General features: G+C 45.8%; 6 protein-coding genes across 6 annotated transcripts; 3 read left to right on the plus strand and 3 right to left on the minus strand.

Annotated features, from left to right (window-relative positions):
• Nucleotides 1-296: 296 nt before the first annotated feature.
• ASPSYDRAFT_164902 (uncharacterized protein) lies at nucleotides 297-2,822 on the plus strand (the record flags this gene model as incomplete). Its single annotated transcript, XM_040843297.1, has 3 exons — nucleotides 297-357; nucleotides 413-1,714; nucleotides 1,741-2,822. The coding sequence occupies 3 exons, from the start codon at nucleotides 297-299 to the stop codon at nucleotides 2,820-2,822; spliced, it is 2,445 nt and encodes an 814-aa protein (XP_040696233.1).
• Nucleotides 2,823-3,601: 779 nt separating this feature from the next.
• On the plus strand, nucleotides 3,602-5,135 carry ASPSYDRAFT_164900 (uncharacterized protein; the record flags this gene model as incomplete). Its single annotated transcript, XM_040843296.1, has 4 exons — nucleotides 3,602-4,409; nucleotides 4,473-4,578; nucleotides 4,639-4,914; nucleotides 4,973-5,135. 4 exons carry the CDS (start codon nucleotides 3,602-3,604, stop codon nucleotides 5,133-5,135), a joined length of 1,353 nt encoding a protein of 450 aa, XP_040696234.1.
• A 124-nt stretch (nucleotides 5,136-5,259) lies between these two features.
• On the minus strand, nucleotides 5,260-7,148 carry ASPSYDRAFT_83156 (amidase; the record flags this gene model as incomplete). The annotated part of the gene is made up of 5 exons (XM_040851203.1): nucleotides 5,260-5,411; nucleotides 5,468-5,656; nucleotides 5,731-6,342; nucleotides 6,395-6,806; nucleotides 6,864-7,148. 5 exons carry the CDS (start codon nucleotides 7,146-7,148, stop codon nucleotides 5,260-5,262), a joined length of 1,650 nt encoding a protein of 549 aa, XP_040696235.1.
• A 581-nt stretch (nucleotides 7,149-7,729) lies between these two features.
• On the plus strand, nucleotides 7,730-9,617 carry ASPSYDRAFT_164820 (uncharacterized protein; the record flags this gene model as incomplete). Its single annotated transcript, XM_040843288.1, has 7 exons — nucleotides 7,730-7,893; nucleotides 7,951-8,044; nucleotides 8,098-8,222; nucleotides 8,275-8,433; nucleotides 8,486-8,855; nucleotides 8,915-9,343; nucleotides 9,417-9,617. 7 exons carry the CDS (start codon nucleotides 7,730-7,732, stop codon nucleotides 9,615-9,617), a joined length of 1,542 nt encoding a protein of 513 aa, XP_040696236.1.
• A 1,092-nt stretch (nucleotides 9,618-10,709) lies between these two features.
• Nucleotides 10,710-12,612, minus strand: ASPSYDRAFT_189782 (cytochrome P450; the record flags this gene model as incomplete). The annotated part of the gene is made up of 5 exons (XM_040843624.1): nucleotides 10,710-10,929; nucleotides 10,987-11,787; nucleotides 11,838-11,922; nucleotides 12,010-12,254; nucleotides 12,304-12,612. The coding sequence occupies 5 exons, from the start codon at nucleotides 12,610-12,612 to the stop codon at nucleotides 10,810-10,812; spliced, it is 1,560 nt and encodes a 519-aa protein (XP_040696237.1). The 3' UTR covers nucleotides 10,710-10,809.
• Nucleotides 12,613-13,443: 831 nt separating this feature from the next.
• ASPSYDRAFT_214528 (uncharacterized protein) lies at nucleotides 13,444-15,068 on the minus strand (the record flags this gene model as incomplete). The annotated part of the gene is made up of 6 exons (XM_040844094.1): nucleotides 13,444-13,863; nucleotides 13,934-14,015; nucleotides 14,076-14,391; nucleotides 14,466-14,632; nucleotides 14,698-14,885; nucleotides 14,949-15,068. 6 exons carry the CDS (start codon nucleotides 15,066-15,068, stop codon nucleotides 13,444-13,446), a joined length of 1,293 nt encoding a protein of 430 aa, XP_040696238.1.
• Between the last annotated feature and the right edge of the window lie 5,626 nt (nucleotides 15,069-20,694).

Raw genomic sequence — 20,694 nt, forward strand, 5'->3', positions numbered from 1 at the left:
AAGGGCACAGTGTGGCTTGGTCTTTGAACATGCGCGGGACTCGCCAAGGCTAATACGAGAAACCAAGAGTACTGGCTATCTCATTCGCTATCAAACTAGACTCGGGCTGCTTTCCAACAGCTTGGCGAGATGTTTAGCGTCTTGACACAGTCTGGGCGGGCAGTGTAGTGGCATGGTAAGAACCAAACAGGGTCGAATGAGACCGAGGCAAAAGTGCGGCTTATAATGGTAGTGATTCCCGGAGTCACAGTCTGGCCCTCGATTTATCAAACGCTGCATCTAGCGGGCAGATTAACATGGCTGTCGACCTGACAGTTGGACAGGTATCTGGTATCATCGCTGCCGGAGCGGTAATCGGTACGTCGGATGGTGCTACACTGTGTAGTACACTAGCTCATACCCAGCCCTACAGCGAAGCTCGTTCTACCCAGCCTGTGTGCCTTCTTGTTCGTTGGCACCCTCCGAGAACAGAACAATGCGGCCACTACGACCGCTATTGCGTGGTCGTCCATCGGTCGTCTCCTCCACTCCTCCTACTGGCCTACAATCTTAGGCAGCGACTCCGCTGCTTTAAGTGGAGTCCCCTTTCGTGTCCTATTCTTTCGATATGCTGGCATTCTGAGTACTATAATGATTTCAATTGCGGCCATTGTCACTCCTCTCGGCCTCTACGAAGTCGCTGCCCCCGGTGTTCCGGTAGCAGAGCAATTTCACCACCTTCCGGACGAGGGAATCTTTGGGAAGGGGACATCGAGACGGAATGATAGCGTCAGCTGGAGTCGCGTTTGCGGTGGATCGAGAGAACCATTTACGTGCCCGGATCTAACGCGAGCGCCATCCCCAAATGATCGCTCCATTGACAGAAGCATACCGCAGGAGACAGTGGATCTCTTTACAGGTGGAGTTTCAGCTGACAGCAGCTCTATATCAAGCATATTTGATATTCAATGGCGCTCTTGGTCGTGGATGAGGCTACTTGCTAGCAATCAAGGCAATGCCAGCAACTCCTCACTGCCACGGGACCCGTCATACAATGAACAATATCCTATCGGGATGTACCGGCAAATCTCGACACTCATACTCGAAGATAGCTATCAAGTCATCGAGGGGCTTGTAGTCGACATGACCAACGGAGGTGTTGGTTTTCGAAACCACAGCGCCCCATCGTTGACCACGTATGGAAGTACCTGGACGGAGGACCTTCTATTTATCCAACCGGTCTCGACCTGTGTCGACACGAACCTAACATTGGATTATGGAATCCCAGAGAACGACGCACGCTCGTTGAATGATCGAACTCCCATAACTGTCACCGATAGAGGCGGGTTTTCCGAGCTGAACACAACTTACCCGGTGTGGAATCCGGCGGATGTCCAATCCAAACTACAATTATGGGATCGTGCATATCAAGCCGCCTGGTTGTCCAACGTTTTTGCCATGGGTAAGTTCAATATCAGCAATGTCACCTTGGGGAGTGCTCCAGACCAACCGCTCGTTTTGCACATGGGAAACTCGGTAGAAGGGAACCGGACATTTGAGCTCTCTCAAACGGTTCCCAATGATTGTTGGATCGACCGCCAAAATCCAGCTACTATTGCCCCTAATTCGTTTGGATGCTATGCTGCGAATAACACTGGGGGAGTGCCTGAGGACGGTACCTTCGAAACTGCTCCACGGTTGATCAGTACGTTCCCCATCCCCTTTGCTCGTCAGGGTAATATATACGAACCCAAATTCTAGAATCATTGTGTGAAGGGGGCGACTTCGAATCCAGTCGTGGAACCATCGGAAACATCGCGACATATTGTGCCCTCGTGCTGGGGTCATCACTGCGGTCCGATGGCGCGGAGGAAAACTGGCCCTTTCATACCGCCGACTCAACTTGGTCCAAGCCAATGTATTCGTGCGCCATGGCCGTGGAGGCGACTATCAAGACCGCCACATTCAGCTACAATACAACTGACGGCCTTACTGGACTTACGGTCGTGAATATCTCAGATAAGCTTTACCAGAGTGAGACAGATTACCCCGTCTGGGGCGTCGAGAATTTGTCGCTGATAGGTGATTTCTGGATGATGCCACTGTGGGGGATTGTGTCCTCCGATTCTGCGGCAAATTACTCGTCGAATGACCTCAAAACAGCGCACAAACCTTCTCTCTACCTGCCACGTATCAGCAGTTTCCCCCGTTCAAGTGGCCTCATTATGGAAAGTCATCAAAACCTCCCGGGCGCCGAGTTCGCCGACAACGGGCTCAGCGCCGTAAGTTCCATGGCAACCAGCAGCTTAGGTTTGATGGAATATACGGGCGAGGGAAATCTTGCCCTGGCGCAGCAGTGGAGTAGACTTTCAAAGTCCGCCGACTCGATGGCCAAGGTCTTGAATCTGGTCTGGACAGACTACGCCGCGAACGCGGTCGTCGGGACAAAGGGAAGTCCAGGGCCAGGTCCCGAAAATGATATTATACTCCGGCTTGTTACGACCTACCGGGTGGGGATACGCTACCATCTAGGGTATGCCGTCCCCGGGATCATTGTACTGGCGCTTTTGATCCTTACCTCGGTTCTGGTTCTTTTTGCCCTTGTCCTTGGTGTTGCAACACTCGCCAAGATGAAACGGTATCTGAATGCTACCTCCGCTGGGCGAGTCATGGCATCGGTACTGCATCCCCCGTTCCCTGCCACCAGGAATGTCGACAACGATACACCGACTAGTGAGTGGCTCGAAATCGAGGGGCGGATGAGCATCAGTACAGGGAAGACGATGCAAGTGTCAAGGCTCGACCCGGGTTTTGGAAAGGTGCAGGGTCACACCCCGCCGTAGAAAGTCTTGTTTTCAAGGCACCTCTAAGGAAATATTACTATATTTTTTATAAAGTTTCTTATTGTATTTCTATATTAATACTCTAGTTATATTTAACTTTCTAGGATTCATTCTACATAGCTATAATAATTATGGTTTAATATTAGATACCATTTTGTAATATATTAATTATTTTCTATATTGTTCTAGTAGTGATTTAAGAGATGTGTCCCGCCCTGTACATTGACATCATCTTCGGTCTCTAATTGCAGCTTCACTGTTCGTTTGTTGGTGACGTAGTAGAACGGAGCCGACATTCTATATTCAGTTTATATTCACGACGCTTTATACCGCCGGAGGAGAAGGCTAAGACGTTTTGTTGAAAATTTCCGTAAACCTCAGCAGACCTTCGCACGGTCCTAGCCGAAGTGGTATCTGAGGCAAGATGTCTCCACCATCTGAGTGATGGAGAGTCAACGAGCTCGGCCCTTTCCGCGCCCAGATCAAACCAAGCCCTAATCTGACTGGTTGTCGGCACCGACACAGCGGAATGACGACGGAGCGACATGTCCATTCCGCGATGTACTCAATTAAAGATCCAAACTCGAATGCAACTGTTGCGTATTCCCCGCGTCGTCGGGTATGTCGGCCATATTCGGCGGTTTGGTTGGAGTTCTATTGGCAGCATTGATATCTCGACGTCTTGGGCCGCTGTATCTGCAGTTGAAATATCGGTGCGACCATTGTCAACTACTCGCGTTTTACCAACATCTCATTCCAGAATGGCAGAGGTAATTACCATGACAGGCCGGAGAGCCTACGCTAGCAGAGACCCATCTGGAGCCGGACATCCGAAAAACACCAGGCCCGTGGTGGGGTCATCGCAGTCTGGGGAGGAGCTCGAGCTCGAGCTGGCGACACCACATCCGCAGACGTATGTCTCCGCGATATCGTTCCCAGAAGGCGGCCGGCAGGCCTGGCTCGTTGTTCTCTCGTCGTTCTGTCTGATCGCGGCGACATTCGGGATGACGGGGTCGATCGGGCTGTTCCAGGCGTACTGGCAGTCGCACCAGCTGTCGACGTACAGCTCGCGGGACATTGCGTGGATCTCATCGACGCAGATCTTCCTGACGCTGTTTCTCGGCGTGCAGGTTGGCCCGCTGTTTGACCGGTACGGCCCGCGGTGGTTGACGTTCATCGGCTCCGTGGGCGTTGTGGCCTACCTGCTGCTCCTGGGCGAGTGCACGCAGTACTGGCAGTTCCTGCTGTGCTTCGGTGTTCTCGGCGGCATTAGCGGTGCCATCTTGACCACCGTCGCGCTGTCGGTTATCTCCCACTGGTTCAAGGCCCGCAGGGGCCTGGCTACGGGAATCACCTTCACGGGTACCAGCCTGGGTGGGATCGTGTTTCCGATTATTCTCTCGTCTATCCTGGAACGCATGTCCTGGGCGTGGTCCATGAGGCTACTGGCGCTGCTCGAGTTCGTGCTAGTCCTGATAGGAAACCTCTTTGTACGAGGCCGTCTGCCTATCCAGACTTCAGGGGGTGTTGTCAACCTGTTATGCTTTAAGGATTCAAGATTCGCGTGGACAACTGTCGGGATTTCTTGTATTCTCTCCCTCCCTCACTGCGCCCTGCCTGCCATTACCCCAAGCTGACATGGAAAACCAGGCTTTGAATTCGTGCTCTTCACGGCCATTGGTCTTCTTCCAACATACGCCCTGGAGCAGGGCTTTGGCCAACAGACCAGTTACAATGTGATTGCGGTGCTGAATGCGTTGAGTCTCACCTGTTTCCTTTACAGGGTTAGAAGATACTAATGCTGATCGAGTACTAGTGGCTCCGGTCTTGGTCGTTATATCGCTGGCCTGGTGGCAGACCATTACGGACGATTTAACAGCATGAACGTATCCATCCTGATCTCGCTCTTTGCCACTCTCGCGCTCTGGCTCCCCATCCACCACAACATAGGCCTATTCTACACCATGGTCCCCATCTTCGGCTTCGGGTCAGGGAGCGTGATGAGCCTGGCTCCGGTGTGCCTCGGGGAGCTGGGCGAGGTGAGCGAGTATGGGCAACGGTACGGGACGAGCTACAGTGTTGTGGGACTTGCGTAGGTTGACTGCTGATTGTCTTTTGTGAATGCGATGCTGATGAATTGAATCCTCTAGAACTCTGATTTCGATCCCCATCGCGGCCGAATTGCAAGCGGCGGCAGGCACGACGGCATTTGTCGCCTTTTGCGGCGGTATGCTCGTGTTGGCGCTTTTCTCGTTTATTGTGGCGCGATGGGCATGTCTTGGGTATAAGTGGCGAGGAAAGGTCAAGATTTGAATAGTTTGCGGTAGGCTGGTTAAAAGCAGGTGATAGTTTCAACAATTCGTTATATCAATCTGTGGCGTTCATTATCTACCAAAAGCAAATACTAAGTATACTTTGTTAACCATCTCACTACGCACTAGAGGTTGCTCTGGACACTACCACGGCTGATACCAGGGCGCCTTAGATCTTGAACCACAACATCTGTCATCATCAAGACCTTCTCTTCTTCTAGCCGCCGGGCGACAAGCTGCAAGCTCACGGGCATTCCATCCGCCATGTTGGCATCATCTATTTAGGTTAGCCACGGTGAATTGCTTTGCGGCAATGACGGATCGAGGTCTCACAGCTGTCTTGCACTTGGGCATCCATCTCACTCAGTGGGCGATGGTCACGGTATGCTGCATCAGCCTTTGCATCGGCATTGATGCCGCATGGAAAGGAGGTAGCCGAGTAATCAAGGAGGTTATAAACGCCAGTGTATGCGCCGTAGATATACTTTCCATGCTCGGGAGCGCACCAAGGAGAGATCGGGCCTGTGAAATAACATCCTCAGCACGCAGCGCTACTGATAGTGATGGTAGTAACAAAAACAAAAACAGAAACATACATATAAGCCCATCAAGCCCTTCGATCGCCTGCCACCGGTCCAGGTAGCGTTTCTGCAGCTCGCTCCTTGTGGCCTGGATCTTCCACATCTCGTGGACGCCGCGTTCGGCTGAGTCCTCGTACGACTGCATCTCCGGCCGGAATGGCTCGTTCGTTGGTTCGAGCAGTCCGCGAATCGACTTGGCTCCGTCAGCAACGAATAGTCGGCGTAAGAGGCTGTTAGCCTCCTTGTGCTCTGCCGGGTCCCACTCCACGATCTCATGTCCTGCGGCACGGAGCTTGCTAACAGTCTCGCTCAAGGCACGCGCGACGGGCGGCGTCGGAGTGACTATACCGTCGTTCCTGAAGACAGCGAGTTTTAGATATTTCTTTCGCTCCACCGGTCTCCACGGAATTGGAAGGCATTTCGGGTCTCGGAGCCACGGCTGTTGGTTTATGATTGTTTTGGAGTAGAATATGACTTCCTCCAGAGTTCTGGCTAGTGGACCGTTTACGCTCATCACAGCTTCCTGCCCGGTCAGTCCAGACCGGGCTCCATAGTGTGGGAACCTGCCAGCTGAAGGGCGGATTGTGAAGATTCCAGTACACGCAGCCGGGATACGGAGGGATCCACCTGCAAAAAAGAAATCAGGCTACCATATAGACCGGGTTGATTGGGAAATTACCTATATCAGACCCCAGTCCGATTCGACTGGCGCCAAATGCAATCAGCGCTGACTCGCCGCCCGACGACCCGCCGGGCGTGAGATTACGGTTGAGAGGGTTCAGGGTTCGCCCAAACACGTTGTTGACAGTCTCGCCCAGCATTACAGCTGTCGGGACATTGGTCTTGACATATAGCACAGCGCCCGATTCCAGGATGATGTCAATAATCGCGCTGTTGTGAGCGGCAGGTTTGTTTGCCAGCGAGGCTATACCAATCGTTGAGTCCTTGCCGGCGATGTTGAAGTTGTCCTTAATGGAAATGGGTAGTCCGTGGAACGGACCCATGGGTTTGCCATGCGTCCGAAGATACGAATCGCATTCTCTGGCGCGCGCAATCGCCTCATCGAAGAAGACCTCTGACAGGCAGTTTGTCTGTTATCCGGGAATTAGCCCTATCTCAGCCAAAATGGCAGTGCGGTGCAGACTTGCCAATTGATGTGCTGCGGCGGCGGCCTTGCAGAATACCTGCGTCACTTCCTCGGACGTCCAGGCGCCGCTCGAAAGCTGTCTTAGAATTTTGAGCGCGTCGGTCGATAGAATAGTGAGTTCTCGCTTTGTAAACCAGCCCGACTTGGATGGGAATGTCGTCACATCGGCCTGCGTTTGAGGAGGCATAATCTCCTGAGGGATGATCCATTGCGCAGGGATTGAAGCCCTAAGACTCTCGCATTTGGCCTTTGAAATGGCCTCCCAGCTCCCGTTCGTTGACCCCATAGCTACGAGTGATTACTTGTATGTTGCTCGCCACTGGTTCACTGGATCAACAGAAAGGTGCCGATTAGTGACACTTTTATGGGGGTCATGGGCCAATCTTTGGACACTCCACACTATATACGGGCACTACCATTGTCTAGGCAAGAGCGGAAGTGCGCAAATTCCGCCATGAAACACCGAGAACCACCGATATGCGGGGGACAAGCTTTCGGCAAGCTCCATTATCGTGCGCTCAGACATCGGAGTGCGGAATTCACCATGAAACCCCTGCACAGGTGTGCGGGGGATCAGCTTTGGAGAAGTCGTCTTGCCGAAGGACCTGGACATCACAGTGTTTGGTTCGCCGTAAAATCGCCGAAAACCACCGCTGTGTGGAACCTGATTTTGACATGATCTGTCGGGGGACCCCGAAATGATACCAATATCGCTGACGATTGACGTATCCTTCCCCAGTTTTGTAGTGGGTCTGGGGTGATGCTATATATACAAGCGTGATTCCCCGCTGTGGACCAGTGGGCCTTTGAGGTATTGATATTCTTTTCTTGTCTATCTCTGAAATCATGAAGAAGCCGGTCCAAGAAATGCTCGATGGCACGCCTCACACCGCGGCCAGCTCTGCCGTTGATGGCGACGGCGTCAAACTAGAAGGCCCAATCGAGTCCGTCGACACGGCGCTTGGTCAGATACTCGAGGTGGAGTCGTCGCCGGAGCTGGAGAAGAAGGTGCTGTTGAAGATTGACTTGGTGTAAGGCATCTCGGGCTTCTTACCCTGATAGTGTCACAGCTGATAGAACACGACTAGTTTGATGCCCATGATGTGCTTCGCATACTTCCTCCAGTTTCTGGACAAGATGGTCCTCAGCCAGACGACGTTATTCGGTCTCCGGGAAGACCTGGTTAGCATGCTGAGGCACATGTAGCATTTGTCTGACTGACCACTGAGATATAGCACCTGTTGGGCGATGAGTACGCGTGGTCATCTGCGATATTCTATTTCGGCTATCTCGCCTGGAGCTGGCCGAATTCGTACCTTCTCGCCCGGCTTCCAATTGGCAAGTATCTGGGAATCACAGTGTACGTACTACTGGGAGCAGCTACTATATACAGACTAACAAGCGCTGCCCAGCTTCCTCTGGGGAGGCATTCTCATGTGCCATGCAGCCAGTAAGGACTTTGCTACGCTCGCGACGGCCCGCTTCTTCCTGGGGGTGGCAGAAGCCGCAGTCGTCCCAGGATTTTCTCTCATTACGGGCATTTTCTACAAAAAGGAAGAGCAACCCATACGGTACATTCACTCTGACCATATCCGTTTTGAACATGTCTAATTACAAGATCAGCCAGGCCGGGTGGTACTTCGGGAACACAATAGCTGCTCTTGTCGGATCTCTGATCACTTACGGCATCGGCCACATTACCAGCACAGCCCTGCCTGAGTGGCAGCTTATGTTCCTGATCCTTGGGGCTGTTACTGCAGGATTTGGCCTCGTTCTGATCCCAATATTGCCCGACTCGCCAGCCACGGCGATTTTCCTGACGAAAACAGAGCGGGCCATCGCTATCCAGCGTACGCTGGAGAACAAGACTGGTGTCTTGGATACTGGCACTTTTAACGTGAAGCATGCGATCGAGGCACTCAAGGATCCCCAGGCCTGGTTGCTTGTTCTATACACTTTCTGTGTAAATCTTTGGAACGGTGGCCTTACAACAGTTAGTCTTCGTGCCTGGTTCACAAAACCCACTGTTAATTGCTGAGTCTTTGGAACTAGTTCCTCGCCCTTCTCCTCAAAGGCTTTGGCTTCAGCACGTTCCAGAGCCTTCTCTGGCAAGCTCCGCTCGGCGCCGCGGAGATCCTCTACCTTGTTTTCACCGCGGTATTCGCCACCCACGTCCGCTCGAAGCGCATCTTCGCGGGCTCGTCACGTATCTTCATGATGGTCTTCAGCACCGCGGCCTCGCTACTCGGCGTCCTTCTCGTCTGGAAGATCGATGATTCAAACAAAGCGGGGAGACTGATGGGTATATACATTAGTGTTGGCTATGCGATCAACATCCCCCTCTGTATGAGCCTCGTTACATCCAATGTGGCCGGCTTCTCGAAGCGCAGCGTTGTTTCCGCTATGGTCTTCATAGCCTATTGCCTTGGGAATATTGTCGGGCCTCAATTCTATAACGAGTTGGAAGCTCCATCCTATCCAGTGAGTAACATGCATCAATCAGTCCTCAGGGCTGCTATTACCTGCAGTGGTTCACTTAACTAACCCATTCTAGACTGGTATCAAATCTGCTGTTTCCGGCTTGTGCTTTGCGACTTTCTTCCTCCTCTGCCTGTGGGCATATTACCTCTACGAGAACGCTCGCAGGGATAGAGTGTATGGCCGAGCATCAGAGATAACGGAGACAGAGGAGATGCGAGATGAACTGTCCAATAAGACTGACCGTGAGATTCCCAGTTTCCGATATGTCTGTTAGTACACTTAAAGGCCAGTAGTCCGTGCACACCGGATAATATATATTTTGGCCTCGAAGTTTAAAATGAGATACGTCAACGAATACTAGCAATTTCGCATCCTAATAACATTTACATAATTCGCAATTTAATGCTTCCTATACCACCCACATACTCGCTATACTGCATCTATTCGTCGAGGTATAGAATCGATCAAAGTGTCAACCGTCGTCTGTGGGATAGCCCAGAAACCAGCGCGAATAGCTCCATGAAACTCGGTCCAATTGACCTGGACCGTAAGTCTGACGGCATTATAAATTGCCCATTCAGCGAATGTCTCTCCACTGACTCAGCGTGACTGAGCCATAATTCCAGGTATTTGCCCTAGGCTGGATTGTCGACAGCTCTAGTTCACTGTTGGAAGGCACGTTGCTATATGGGTGCTGTTCTCCATTAGAATCATGTTGGGGATTAGATTTCGATTTGCTTTGGGCGATATAGAAGGGTTCTGAATGTCTCGTTGCAGAATATAACTCTGTACCGACTAGATCCGATGGATATTAGAGAACAGGTACGAGGCTGAGGAGAGAGGGGTGAACCACTTACAAACTGCCCAATATATGTACTTTATTATAACTGGTACCCCGCTTGTCATTGCAATAATCTGTCCAAATGACCAGTTATCCGGCTTTCCAGGGTCGCTCTGGTAATTATACAAATTTCGTCCCATGCCGCTCCCCAACACAGCTACAATGGTTAGGAGAAAATATATCTCAACTAGAACCCGCAAGCATGTGGCAAGAAAAGGGACTGTCCTGGGTGCCATATTTGACTGGATAGCACGTGAATACCGGGCAAAGATAGCCAAGAAACTGTGCTCGCCTGGGACGTAGCAAGCAAGCTTTTGTATCCCAAGAATACCACATATTACAAAAAATATAGGAATAGCGCGATAAGTGCGCGGATTGCCGTGATCGGAGCAGTAAATTAGTGGGGGAGGGTGATGCCCGCATTTATCCAGACGAAGGGCTCTAGCAGTCATTTCCTCGCTGTAGGCAGGCCTGACAGCGCTCGAGAATTGCAGCATTTATATAGAGCGGATGATACGTATGGAGCAGAAAACGAATATTTAGATGGAGGGTCCGAAAGAAGAGGGTGGTGGACTGCTTAGCAGGAGCAGCAAATAACAGGGAAATGATTCTAAATGCTAACATATCAGGCATAACCAGGCTCCGCATCTAGACTGTTGTGACGTATTATCACATCCATGTGCTTCTGTCGCACAAACCAGGCATTGAATGTCTCCCACTTCTTGTTGATGTTTTCAAGCTCGATCTGGGTTTGAATTCAGTTAGACTTTTGATATTTTGTTTGATCAAAACGGAAACTTACCTGGTACTTCAGCAACAGTGAAGGTATCAACTTATAAATCTCCAGCAGGCTGATATTCTTCCCAATGCAAGTCCTAGGCCCAGCCCCAAAAGTGTAATTTGCCCGAAGCATCTGCTGTTTGCGGTCCTGAAATTGACTCTCAGACTCGTGATCTGCTTGTAGCCATCGCTCTGGGATAAACGAGTCCACGCCCTCTCCAAAGACCGAATGACGATGGATGACCCATGGATTGGCGCCGACAATCGTCCCTGCCGGTAGAAATGGGCCCCCATTAGGAAGCTGGAGCCCTTCAGCAGGGACTATTCGCTCCAGTATTAACCCGATAGCCGGGTGTAAGCGTAGCGCCTCTTTGATGACAGCGTCCATATAAGGCAGTTGTTCCTGGCTCTGTATCCATGAGACCGGTAAGGAAATTCTTTTCGATTGGTAAGCAGTGTTAAGTTCCTGATGCAGCTTCGCTTTGACCCGGGGGTTTTTCAGAGTGTAGTAGAGGATAGCCCTTAGCGAAATTGCAGTGGTGTCTGAACCAGCGTTCATATTCGCGACTGTATAAGAGAAGACCTGGTGATCGTTTACGACCTCTGGATATTGCTCTTTTGCCTGCAGAAACCGATACAGAAAATCTTTCCGTGACCGCGTGTGGGTATTCTTAGGGGAATGCAATGTAGTCTTCGGCTGCTTCAACCTTTCATCTAAGCGAGCACGCGCGAAACGGGCGATAGCCCCAGTAGAACCTCCCTGAATGAATTGCCTAAGAGGATTTTTAACGAAGACATAATCCAACCATGGCATTTGGCCAACCTGATGATCTTGAGTGTCTTGGGCTTGTTATTATTTCGTTGGAATCTCACCTTGCCAGAATAGTCAAGTATCTTCTCGAGCGCAGCGATGATCCCGTCTATATCAGTCCCTTGTTCCAGAAATCCGAGCGACTTGCTAAATGTCAATTCGCCAATAACATCGAATGCGTCTGCTTATGTTTAGCTTTTCCAAGCTCTTAACTGGAAGTTTTAAGAGGACCACACACAATATTGCAGCCACGTTGCAATGTCACACACTTGATTCTGTGCCACAAACTCATCCAATCTTTTAAATAAAGTATGAATTGTAGTATCCACAAACGGCTCAAACTCCTTCAGGGTACTCATAGAGTATGCAGCGGAGACAGGGCGCTTGATATCCGTGTGAAATCTTTCATCTGTAGCCGTGAAGAGGGTAGATGCTGGTTTTCCCTTGGATAACTGCTGTTGAACTTTGTAGAAGTCGGTCTAGAAACATGTCAATGTTGATAGAACTCACTTGATCAGCAGTGCTCACTTTTGTATAGCCTTTGTTGATCCCATATATTATTTTCAGTGCATCCAGGCTCCACACACTCACGACATTCGGACCCAGTCGTACATAATCACGATGTTTCCGATGTAGTTTATATAGCGTTGCCTCTGCACTTCCATTGGCAACGTCGAAGAATCTCCAAATGTTGGAGATTTTCGCCAAGAAAGGACCTGGTACGGCACACACTCCTGGCGTAAGATAGTTGCGAGTGAAATGGATTATGACAAGGAGGAGAACAACAATGGAGATATGCTGCGCCGAAAAGGCCATAAAGTCAGAGATAATTGCCATGTTGGACTTCCCGCTCATGAACTCTCAGGATCAGCTTAGTACGAAATCTCTTTAATCCTCTTCGCTTTATTTATACGTTCGGAGCCGTAGAGCCCGAACCTGCCTCCCCCATAGGCAATCAAAACCCTGGCATTCTTATCTCCCCGTAGTTCGTGTATAGAAAGAAGTAAAATCATGGCGGAATAATTCCGTTCGTAATACGACACATATTGTCAGCAACGCATCAGGAGGCTCCTACTTAGAGACATGAAGAGAGCATGGTTTTTATCGTAAACGCGAGGTTATCAAAAGTCTTAAGATAAAGCCCGCGTATAACGAATGTAACTATGTCTTGTTACGTTGTTTGGAGGACAGCTCAGCTCATTCACTTACTAGGACGGATCTTCTGACCAACATCTTGGATTGATCCAAGGCTCGCTTAGACGTTTCCGCTGTTGATCAGAAATGCACCGCATTGATAGAGGGGAAGGGTTTAATATGGCGAAACAACATCGTCATTAGGCAGAGGTGTGGTTTATTTGGATGCTTCTAGAGACGCGTCGCTGAATTTACACGGATGACACCTCGAATCTGCACATCCCTTACAAGTACAAGAGACACCGGGAGCATCAACTGTGGACGGCATTCCTTGGCTTATTATTGTGCCAAATTCCAATAAAACTTTTGTCTAGGGCCATGCGAATAACCCTTCCTGGTTTTCAGCATATAATCTGGTTTAGTCGACCCATAATCCTCCTTGTATGCATACAGATAAATAGTGCAACAAAATCTTATAACTTCCAAGGCATCCATTCCACAGAATGATGACACTAATCCTGATCGAGCATCTGTCTATTTATCATGCCACCAAGTTTCAAATTCCTTTTTCGCCGCCTGCAACACATTGTGTGCCAGAAGCTGGTTTTGATAATCAGAAGAAAACCACTTGTATATACTGGTATACAAGTTATTCCAATCAAGTTGCTTCAAAGCGTGATCTCTAGTTTTCTGATCTTCACCATCTGGCAAATGGTAGAACCAACGATGATGAATAGCGCCCTGTACATTAATGGTCGTGCGACGCTTGCGCAGTGCTTCATATCGCAGGAGAACTTGGTTTATTTGTGTCGCGGAGAGGTCCTTTCCCAGACGCTCGTGTGCCAGTCCAAGAAGCATTCCCAAGACTGCTCCGTCCTCTACTGCCATAGCAGCACCTTGAGCCTGATACGGCAGAGTGGGGTGGCAAGCATCACCCATGAGCACCGTACAATTCTTTGCTGTGTTAGCTTCTCAAGAAATTGGCCTCAAAATGTATGCAAGAGTCATCTCTGTGTTGTCTTACATCTTGCCATGTGTCAAGCTCATGATGGTGCATCAGTTTCCACTTCAGCACCGAGGGCACGCAAGTCAACATTTTGTCAATCCTACAATTGAATGAAATCAGCTCCTCGATATCCTCACGTCAGAAGCATAAGGCAGCGAACACTTTATCCCAATCCTTGAAGCTCTCTCTCATTTCATTAAGTTCCCCTTTAATGGTTTTCACGCCAGCGGGCAGATTATCCGGACAAAGGAGGACCAGATTATATTCCTGGCCACCTCTGATGGGGTAAAAGACACAATGTTTTTGCGGCCCCATCCATAACGTGATTGAACTTCTACCACACAAGTCATCAATATCTGGATCATCCAAGCTTTCCAGTTCCTTTTTCGTAAAGGTTGCTCGATAGGCTAAGTCACCGGTCTCAAAAGGGTGCGAGTCCTTGTGCAAAATGCTTTGTCGGACGATTGACCATAGACCTATGAATTGAACACCCGGGATTATCAGCTAATACAACCATTGTGGACATATAAGTCAAGACATGAACTCTCACCGTCAGCACCAACAATAACATTCCCAGTGATCAATTTACCGCTTTTTAGCGTTACTTGCCGCTTCACAGAATCGACATTAATAACTTCTGAATCAAGCATAATCTTCGCACCCAGCCTCTGTGATTCCTTCAAAAGAATCTCGTGATAATCTGCACGGTGGATAGTTCTGCCATAATACTTTAGATGTTGCAACATGTGGTATTTTCTGAAGATGAAACATCATCAACTTACAGCCATGGAGCCCCAACTGAGTCTATAAAGCTTTGCCCCAAAGGCCGCTCTGCCAGTGTTGTGCCATCGGCATATCTCCGTAACGCAAAGGAATTGATATGCACTGCTTTTTCTTTGACTTCTTCGAGAATACCGTACTCTAACAGGACTCGCCCTGCGTTTGGAGGGATCTGGATACCTGCCCCAATCTATCCGCAAGGAGCTCCCATGAGCATTACTGTGTTGAGCAAATGAGTGATCAGGATACTTACCTCTCGAAGCTCTGAAGCTCGTTCAAGCACCACTGTCTGCAAGCCCCAACGGCAGCATTGAATTGCGCAAGATAGGCCACCTAGTCCCGCACCGATAATAACAACTGGGCTTGAAGTCATGTTGATGGAGTGGCCAGTAAGTTCGGCGCTAAATTTCTAAAGATGGGTCTTTCATTGTTTTAAATCAATCTGCCACTGTCCTATCCATTAAACGAGGGTATTTTGTGAAATACATCAAAAATTGGTCGGGGAAAATTCGCTCCTACTTCGGTACATTATGATATGACAATGGCGTCGCCAAGATTTCAAGAATGGTGGCCAAATGAACCGAGATCAGCCCGAGGTACCGGTCCTCTGTGTCAGAGGACAATTGTCAAGCCAAGCATATTAAAGTAGCTGTATTATAATGGTGTACTTACTATAATAACAACAAAGCAGTTATATTAGAATAATATAAAGGGATTCGATAGACATTAGGTATGTAAGGACTGTTATTACTATTATATCTAAATATTTTACTTAATATCTCTGGTTCTTAAAACTGAATCCAGTCTACCTTATAAGTATACTGGGCTTAATATTACTTATAGGTTTACTTAATATAATATTATAAAGGGAATTGCATGTAAATCCCTCAGTATCGTGTACTGAGAGGGTGGAAGAATTCCGCGACCGCCCGACTGAATGACGGGGAGTTAAGAGATACTGACAATCCTTCTCACTGAAGAACTTCCGTATTGTGTTTCTCTTCAATTTTGGAAGAATTCAAACAGTAGAGAAGAGTTGCAATTAAATTCTGAATGTAATTCTTATATTGCTAAAAGCTAGGATCCTTATAAAATCCATCACTGGTGGGAGTCGCTGAACATGATAAAAATTAAGTAATAATAGAAAAACTATCGCACTGTCTTCTGAGGTGCTACAGGGTTATATTAACTAGTTCTTCAGATACTATCTGAAGATAGAATAAAAAGAATTATTAAGATATTATAATTAAGAACCACTTTCTTTCTCTTCCTTTCTCTTCTTCTCTAAGTTTTTCTAGAGTCCTTCTATCTTGTAAAGGAGTGCTGTAACTTCCTTCTTAAGATTTTAGATAGTTTTATAGGCCTCTGTTAGCTATTCTTTAAGTATGTCTCTTTCTGATTATATATTAGTTATAAGCTTCTCCGCCTTCTCTACTTACTTTAGTTAAGTAGCTAATTCACGTTATAGGTCCTGCTGTAGGTTATATAAATTAGTCTCTTTATAGACTAATTTTTCCTTTATTTTTTCTAGTAGCCCCTTTGTCCCCCTGGAGGTTTTTAAGTCTATTACTATATCTCCTAAGTCTCTAATAGGGTTCCCTGAAAGAGTGTTTGTGACCAGTAGCTTTCAAGGGTAATAATTTAGCTCAGTATATTTACTCTACTTAAAGGTACCTGTTTCTATTTAATCTACTTTATAGAGGGGCTCTGCCTTCCTTTAAATTTCACTATTAGTCTTATAGATACCAGGATTATTAAAAGCCGCATGCCTGTTAATATAGTTATTCAAGTTACTCTTCTAATCTATATTAGAGAATAAATATTATCCGGGAGTGCTGGTCTTGAAAATGATTTTTAGATACTGATCTCTGATCTTGCCGTGGGAATTCTAATACTTTATGTAATGCTTGCAGAAACCTGGAGATTATCTTATAATCTTGATAATCTTCTTCTTTTTCAGTTCTATTATTGCTTGATCTCCTAAAAGATAGCTTATTATCAGTATTTTCGATTTTCAGGTGGCCTTCGCTTGTGTGTTGTCTTCTAGTCTATTATTCTTTTCTCCTTAGGCCTTAGCCTTGGTATTCTAAACACCCTTAGTACTACTTTTAGTAGGTTTAGGGCTAGATTTATTTCTAGTATCCTTATTAGGCTTGCTACTTAAATTATTCTTGGTTGATTTAGAAGAGGCTATACTGACAACTTTAATAATCTTAGAGACAGGTGCGGGTTTAGTAGTAGATATTATTCTACTACTTTTCTCTATCTTATCAAGCCCTGAGTTATTTACTTAAGTAATAGAGGTTTTAACTTTGGTTCTCTGAGCGCTAGCTATTTCTTATCTAATAGATATTAGAGTGGGTATTATAGACAGAGCAGGGTTCGTAGTATTACTAGCTGATATACTGGATTTTTTATCTTCAAGCTAATCTATAGTTGATTTAGCAGTATTAGGGAGGACCTTACTATTAGTATTAGTAGTTTCAGGGATAGGTTTAGCTTGGGGGATCTGACTCTTAGATAGTGCTTTATATAATTTTAGTGCAGTAATAGAGGTATGCTATATAGCATGGGCACTGTTAGAGTCACCCGTTGCCTGACTGGTCTTAATAGGGAAGGTGTTGTTGCCTGGCTTATATACTATAATAAAAGCGGGAAGTCCCTTTAGATATAAAGGGTATATTAATATCAGCTCTGGAAGCTAGGTCCCTTGGAAGATAGTATAAGAGAAACTCTTACTATATCTTAAGATTTATAACTTCTGGTAGTTGATTACAGAGCTTAACCAGTAATTATATTTAATAACTAGTAAGTTAGGGTAGCTGAAGATTAATAGTTTAGTAGTAGCCTTGGATAACCGGCGAGCTTTCTTTTATATTATAAAGTATAGAGTTTTCTTATCCCTAGGCGAAAATCGTGCATCCCGGTACTAGGTATAGATATTTTCAGATAATTTCTTCTATTCCTTAGCGTTCTTAGGGACGGCGGCTTTAAAGGGGTTTTTCTTTTAATATTTTTTATATAGAGCTTTAAACTTATCCTGCTTTCTCTTGACTTCTTCTATAGATATAGAGAGATACTATTTAATTCTTTTCTTAAAAGTTTTTCCACTGTACTCAGCAGAAACCCTCTACTTAAAACTAAAGAACTACAGGTTCTAGTAGGTAAGCGAGGCTGTAGTTATCCTGGTAGTGTGAATTATTTTATTCTCTCTCTATTCGCGTCGCCTGTCCTCTGGTATATTTTAGATAGTATTAAATAGTGCCTTGGTCCAGGCATTAAATTCTTCTACTGTTTTAGGCTGAGCCCAGGCATGCAGTAGTTATTTATTATTAATATAGTAGGTTCTCGCGGTCTTCTTTTCACAGCTTCTATCCCTAAAAGGGACCTTGCGCTTGCTTAATATTTTAAAGGGGTAGGATTTTAGAATTAAAGGAAGATAAAGGTCAATAGTGTAGGTAGAAGATCCGGGATAAAAGAGGTATCTAATAGGAGTTTAATAAATTACAGGTGGGTCAGTTCCCCGGTGAGGAGGCCAGAGGCCTGATGATTGAGATATAGTAGGGGAAGTTCAAGATAAGGGAAGTTAAGAGATAAGGAGGACTAAAATTAATATAGATAAAGTTAAGAAATAGGGATCTTCCTACAAGAAAGATATAGAGATAGGAGGATAGAGAGGGAAGAAAGAGAGAGAGAGGAGGGGAGACCAGGTATTTATATATTTAGCTAACCCGGGTGAGGTAAAAGAGAGCTGGGAATAAGACTTTAGCTCTTGTTTCTATACCTAGTAGCTTTCACTCTTTAGTATAATATACTAATAAAAGTAATACTAAAAGTAAGAGTAATTGAAGGCAGGATTCTTTTATTTCTTTTCTTACCTGATATTAGAGGATGTAGTGGAATCTACAGGAGAAAGTAACTCTCTCTTATTAAATTCTAGATCTTAAAAACTTCAGTTAGTAGTGGCTGGTTCTTTCTTTTTTATTATTCCCGGAGATATTAATTATACTCTTCCTAAAGAAGTCAGGATTTAGTAGCTATTCTTTTTACCTCTTCTATAGCTTCCGCGGTTTTATATATAAAGTACTTCAGGTGGTTAATATAATATTTACCTGCGGGTAGACTGGTTCTTATATCCTCCAGTAGAACAGATCTTCTGTTATATAGTACTTAAGCCACCTGGAAGGGCCCGGTCTACTTACTTTCCAGCTTTCATCCTATATCTTTTTTTCTTGAATATTTCTAAGTAAGAACTAGGTCTCTCTCTGATAGTATCTGCTATGCTTAACTAATTCCCTCAGTAGTTTTTATGGCTCCTACCCTTAATTTATTCTATTCTGATAACTGTATTATCAGATACTGCGTCTTCAAGAGAACATCCTTGGTAGGATGATGTAGGTCTTTAATAGAGGTCTCTATGGAGTCCGTAATCAGCTTATCTCGTAGAGATGGCTCGTTAATAAATCTGGGAGTATATCTAAGGAGAATTTTAGAAGGCGTGAAGCCCCCCTGTTAGATAGTACGGGTGTTTATTAACTGTATTACCGAAGGTAAGAAGGAGTACTAATATTCAAGATAATATGGATATTAGCTTGCAAGGGAATGTAGACTATTTAGGACCAGATAAATATTCCTTTTAATAAAACTGATGGACTTTAGAGAGGTAATTGGGGTGGTAATGTATTTTGTCCAGGGCTGTACTCTATCAGAGAACCTGGAGCCTGTAAAGTACATTTTATTATCTATATAAATAACTAAGGGCTAGCTGAAAAAGGGGGTTACTTCTTTTATAATAAAGTCCCAGGAGATTATAGCAGAGGCTTTAGTAGCTGTCTTTACTATAATAAATTAACTAAAATAATCAGCCCTGATAATAATATACTAATTTCTATCGCTGGATATTGGGCTAAAGGGGCCCATGTAGTCAAGTATGTATATATCTATTAGTTTCAAGGTAATAACAGTAAGGGGAGGTGCTCGAGTAGGTTTCAGGGAATAAATCAGGCAGTTATAATAGCTAGTATAATACTTATAGATATCTAATAATCAGCTAGGCTAAAAGTGGTTACCTACTAGGTTAGTATAAGTTAAGGTGACAGAGAAATGCCTATAGAGATTATAAGTGGTGAATAATATTTGCGTGATATTCTCAGGTAATATATATTTCGCGAGTACAGCAGATCTCTCCCGGTAGGCGAGCACGGGGATATTACTAACTATCAGGATTTTAAACCTGCAGTCTATTAGTTTCTTATTCTGAGTTTGTTTCTGGCTTAAAATATCGCGATACTATTTATATCTCGCATACGGTAGGAGTTCATCAGGGATAGTCATGTTTATAGGATCCTTAGAGGATAGATTACTGAAAACTATAGTAATTATAGTAGAGGTCAGCCCAGGTTAGTTAGCAGGCTGAGTTAGATTAACTAGAATATACTTAAGGAACTCCTCTAAGTATCTGGATTTCTAATTTAGTAGCTGAGAAAGACTATCTATAATTACCTGTAGTTTACTAGGGATATATATATAATTAATCCAGTACTCCTGTAACCTTATTTACTAGTATAGTATTCAAGGAGAGATAGCCTTATTACTTTCCAAGACTGATTTTACTGCAGTATGGTTGGTGTAGAGGATAATAGGATATAGGGATCCTATAACTAACTACTATACTTTATTAAGATACTACAGGACAGTAAGAGTCTCTTTCTTAGTTATATAATATTAGGTCTCTATATCTGTAAGAGTAAAAGAGAGGTATATTACCAGCCTTTCTTTCTCTTAATTTCTTATAGTTATCCTTATCCCTGCCTTAGACTCCAGGGTCTGAAAGAGAACTCCTCCTATACTATAATTAGAAGTATTAGTAGTAAGGTAGTATTAGAAAGCAGGGTTATCTCTACTGAGCTCTATACTAGCTATTAAAGAATAGATATAGTAGAAGGTCTTATAATATTCCTGGGTCTAATAGAAATCTATTATATACTTCTCAGCGCCTT

Source organism: Aspergillus sydowii (assembly GCF_001890705.1).
Source record: "Aspergillus sydowii CBS 593.65 unplaced genomic scaffold ASPSYscaffold_21, whole genome shotgun sequence".
Classification (NCBI taxonomy): Eukaryota; Fungi; Ascomycota; class Eurotiomycetes; order Eurotiales; family Aspergillaceae; genus Aspergillus; species Aspergillus sydowii.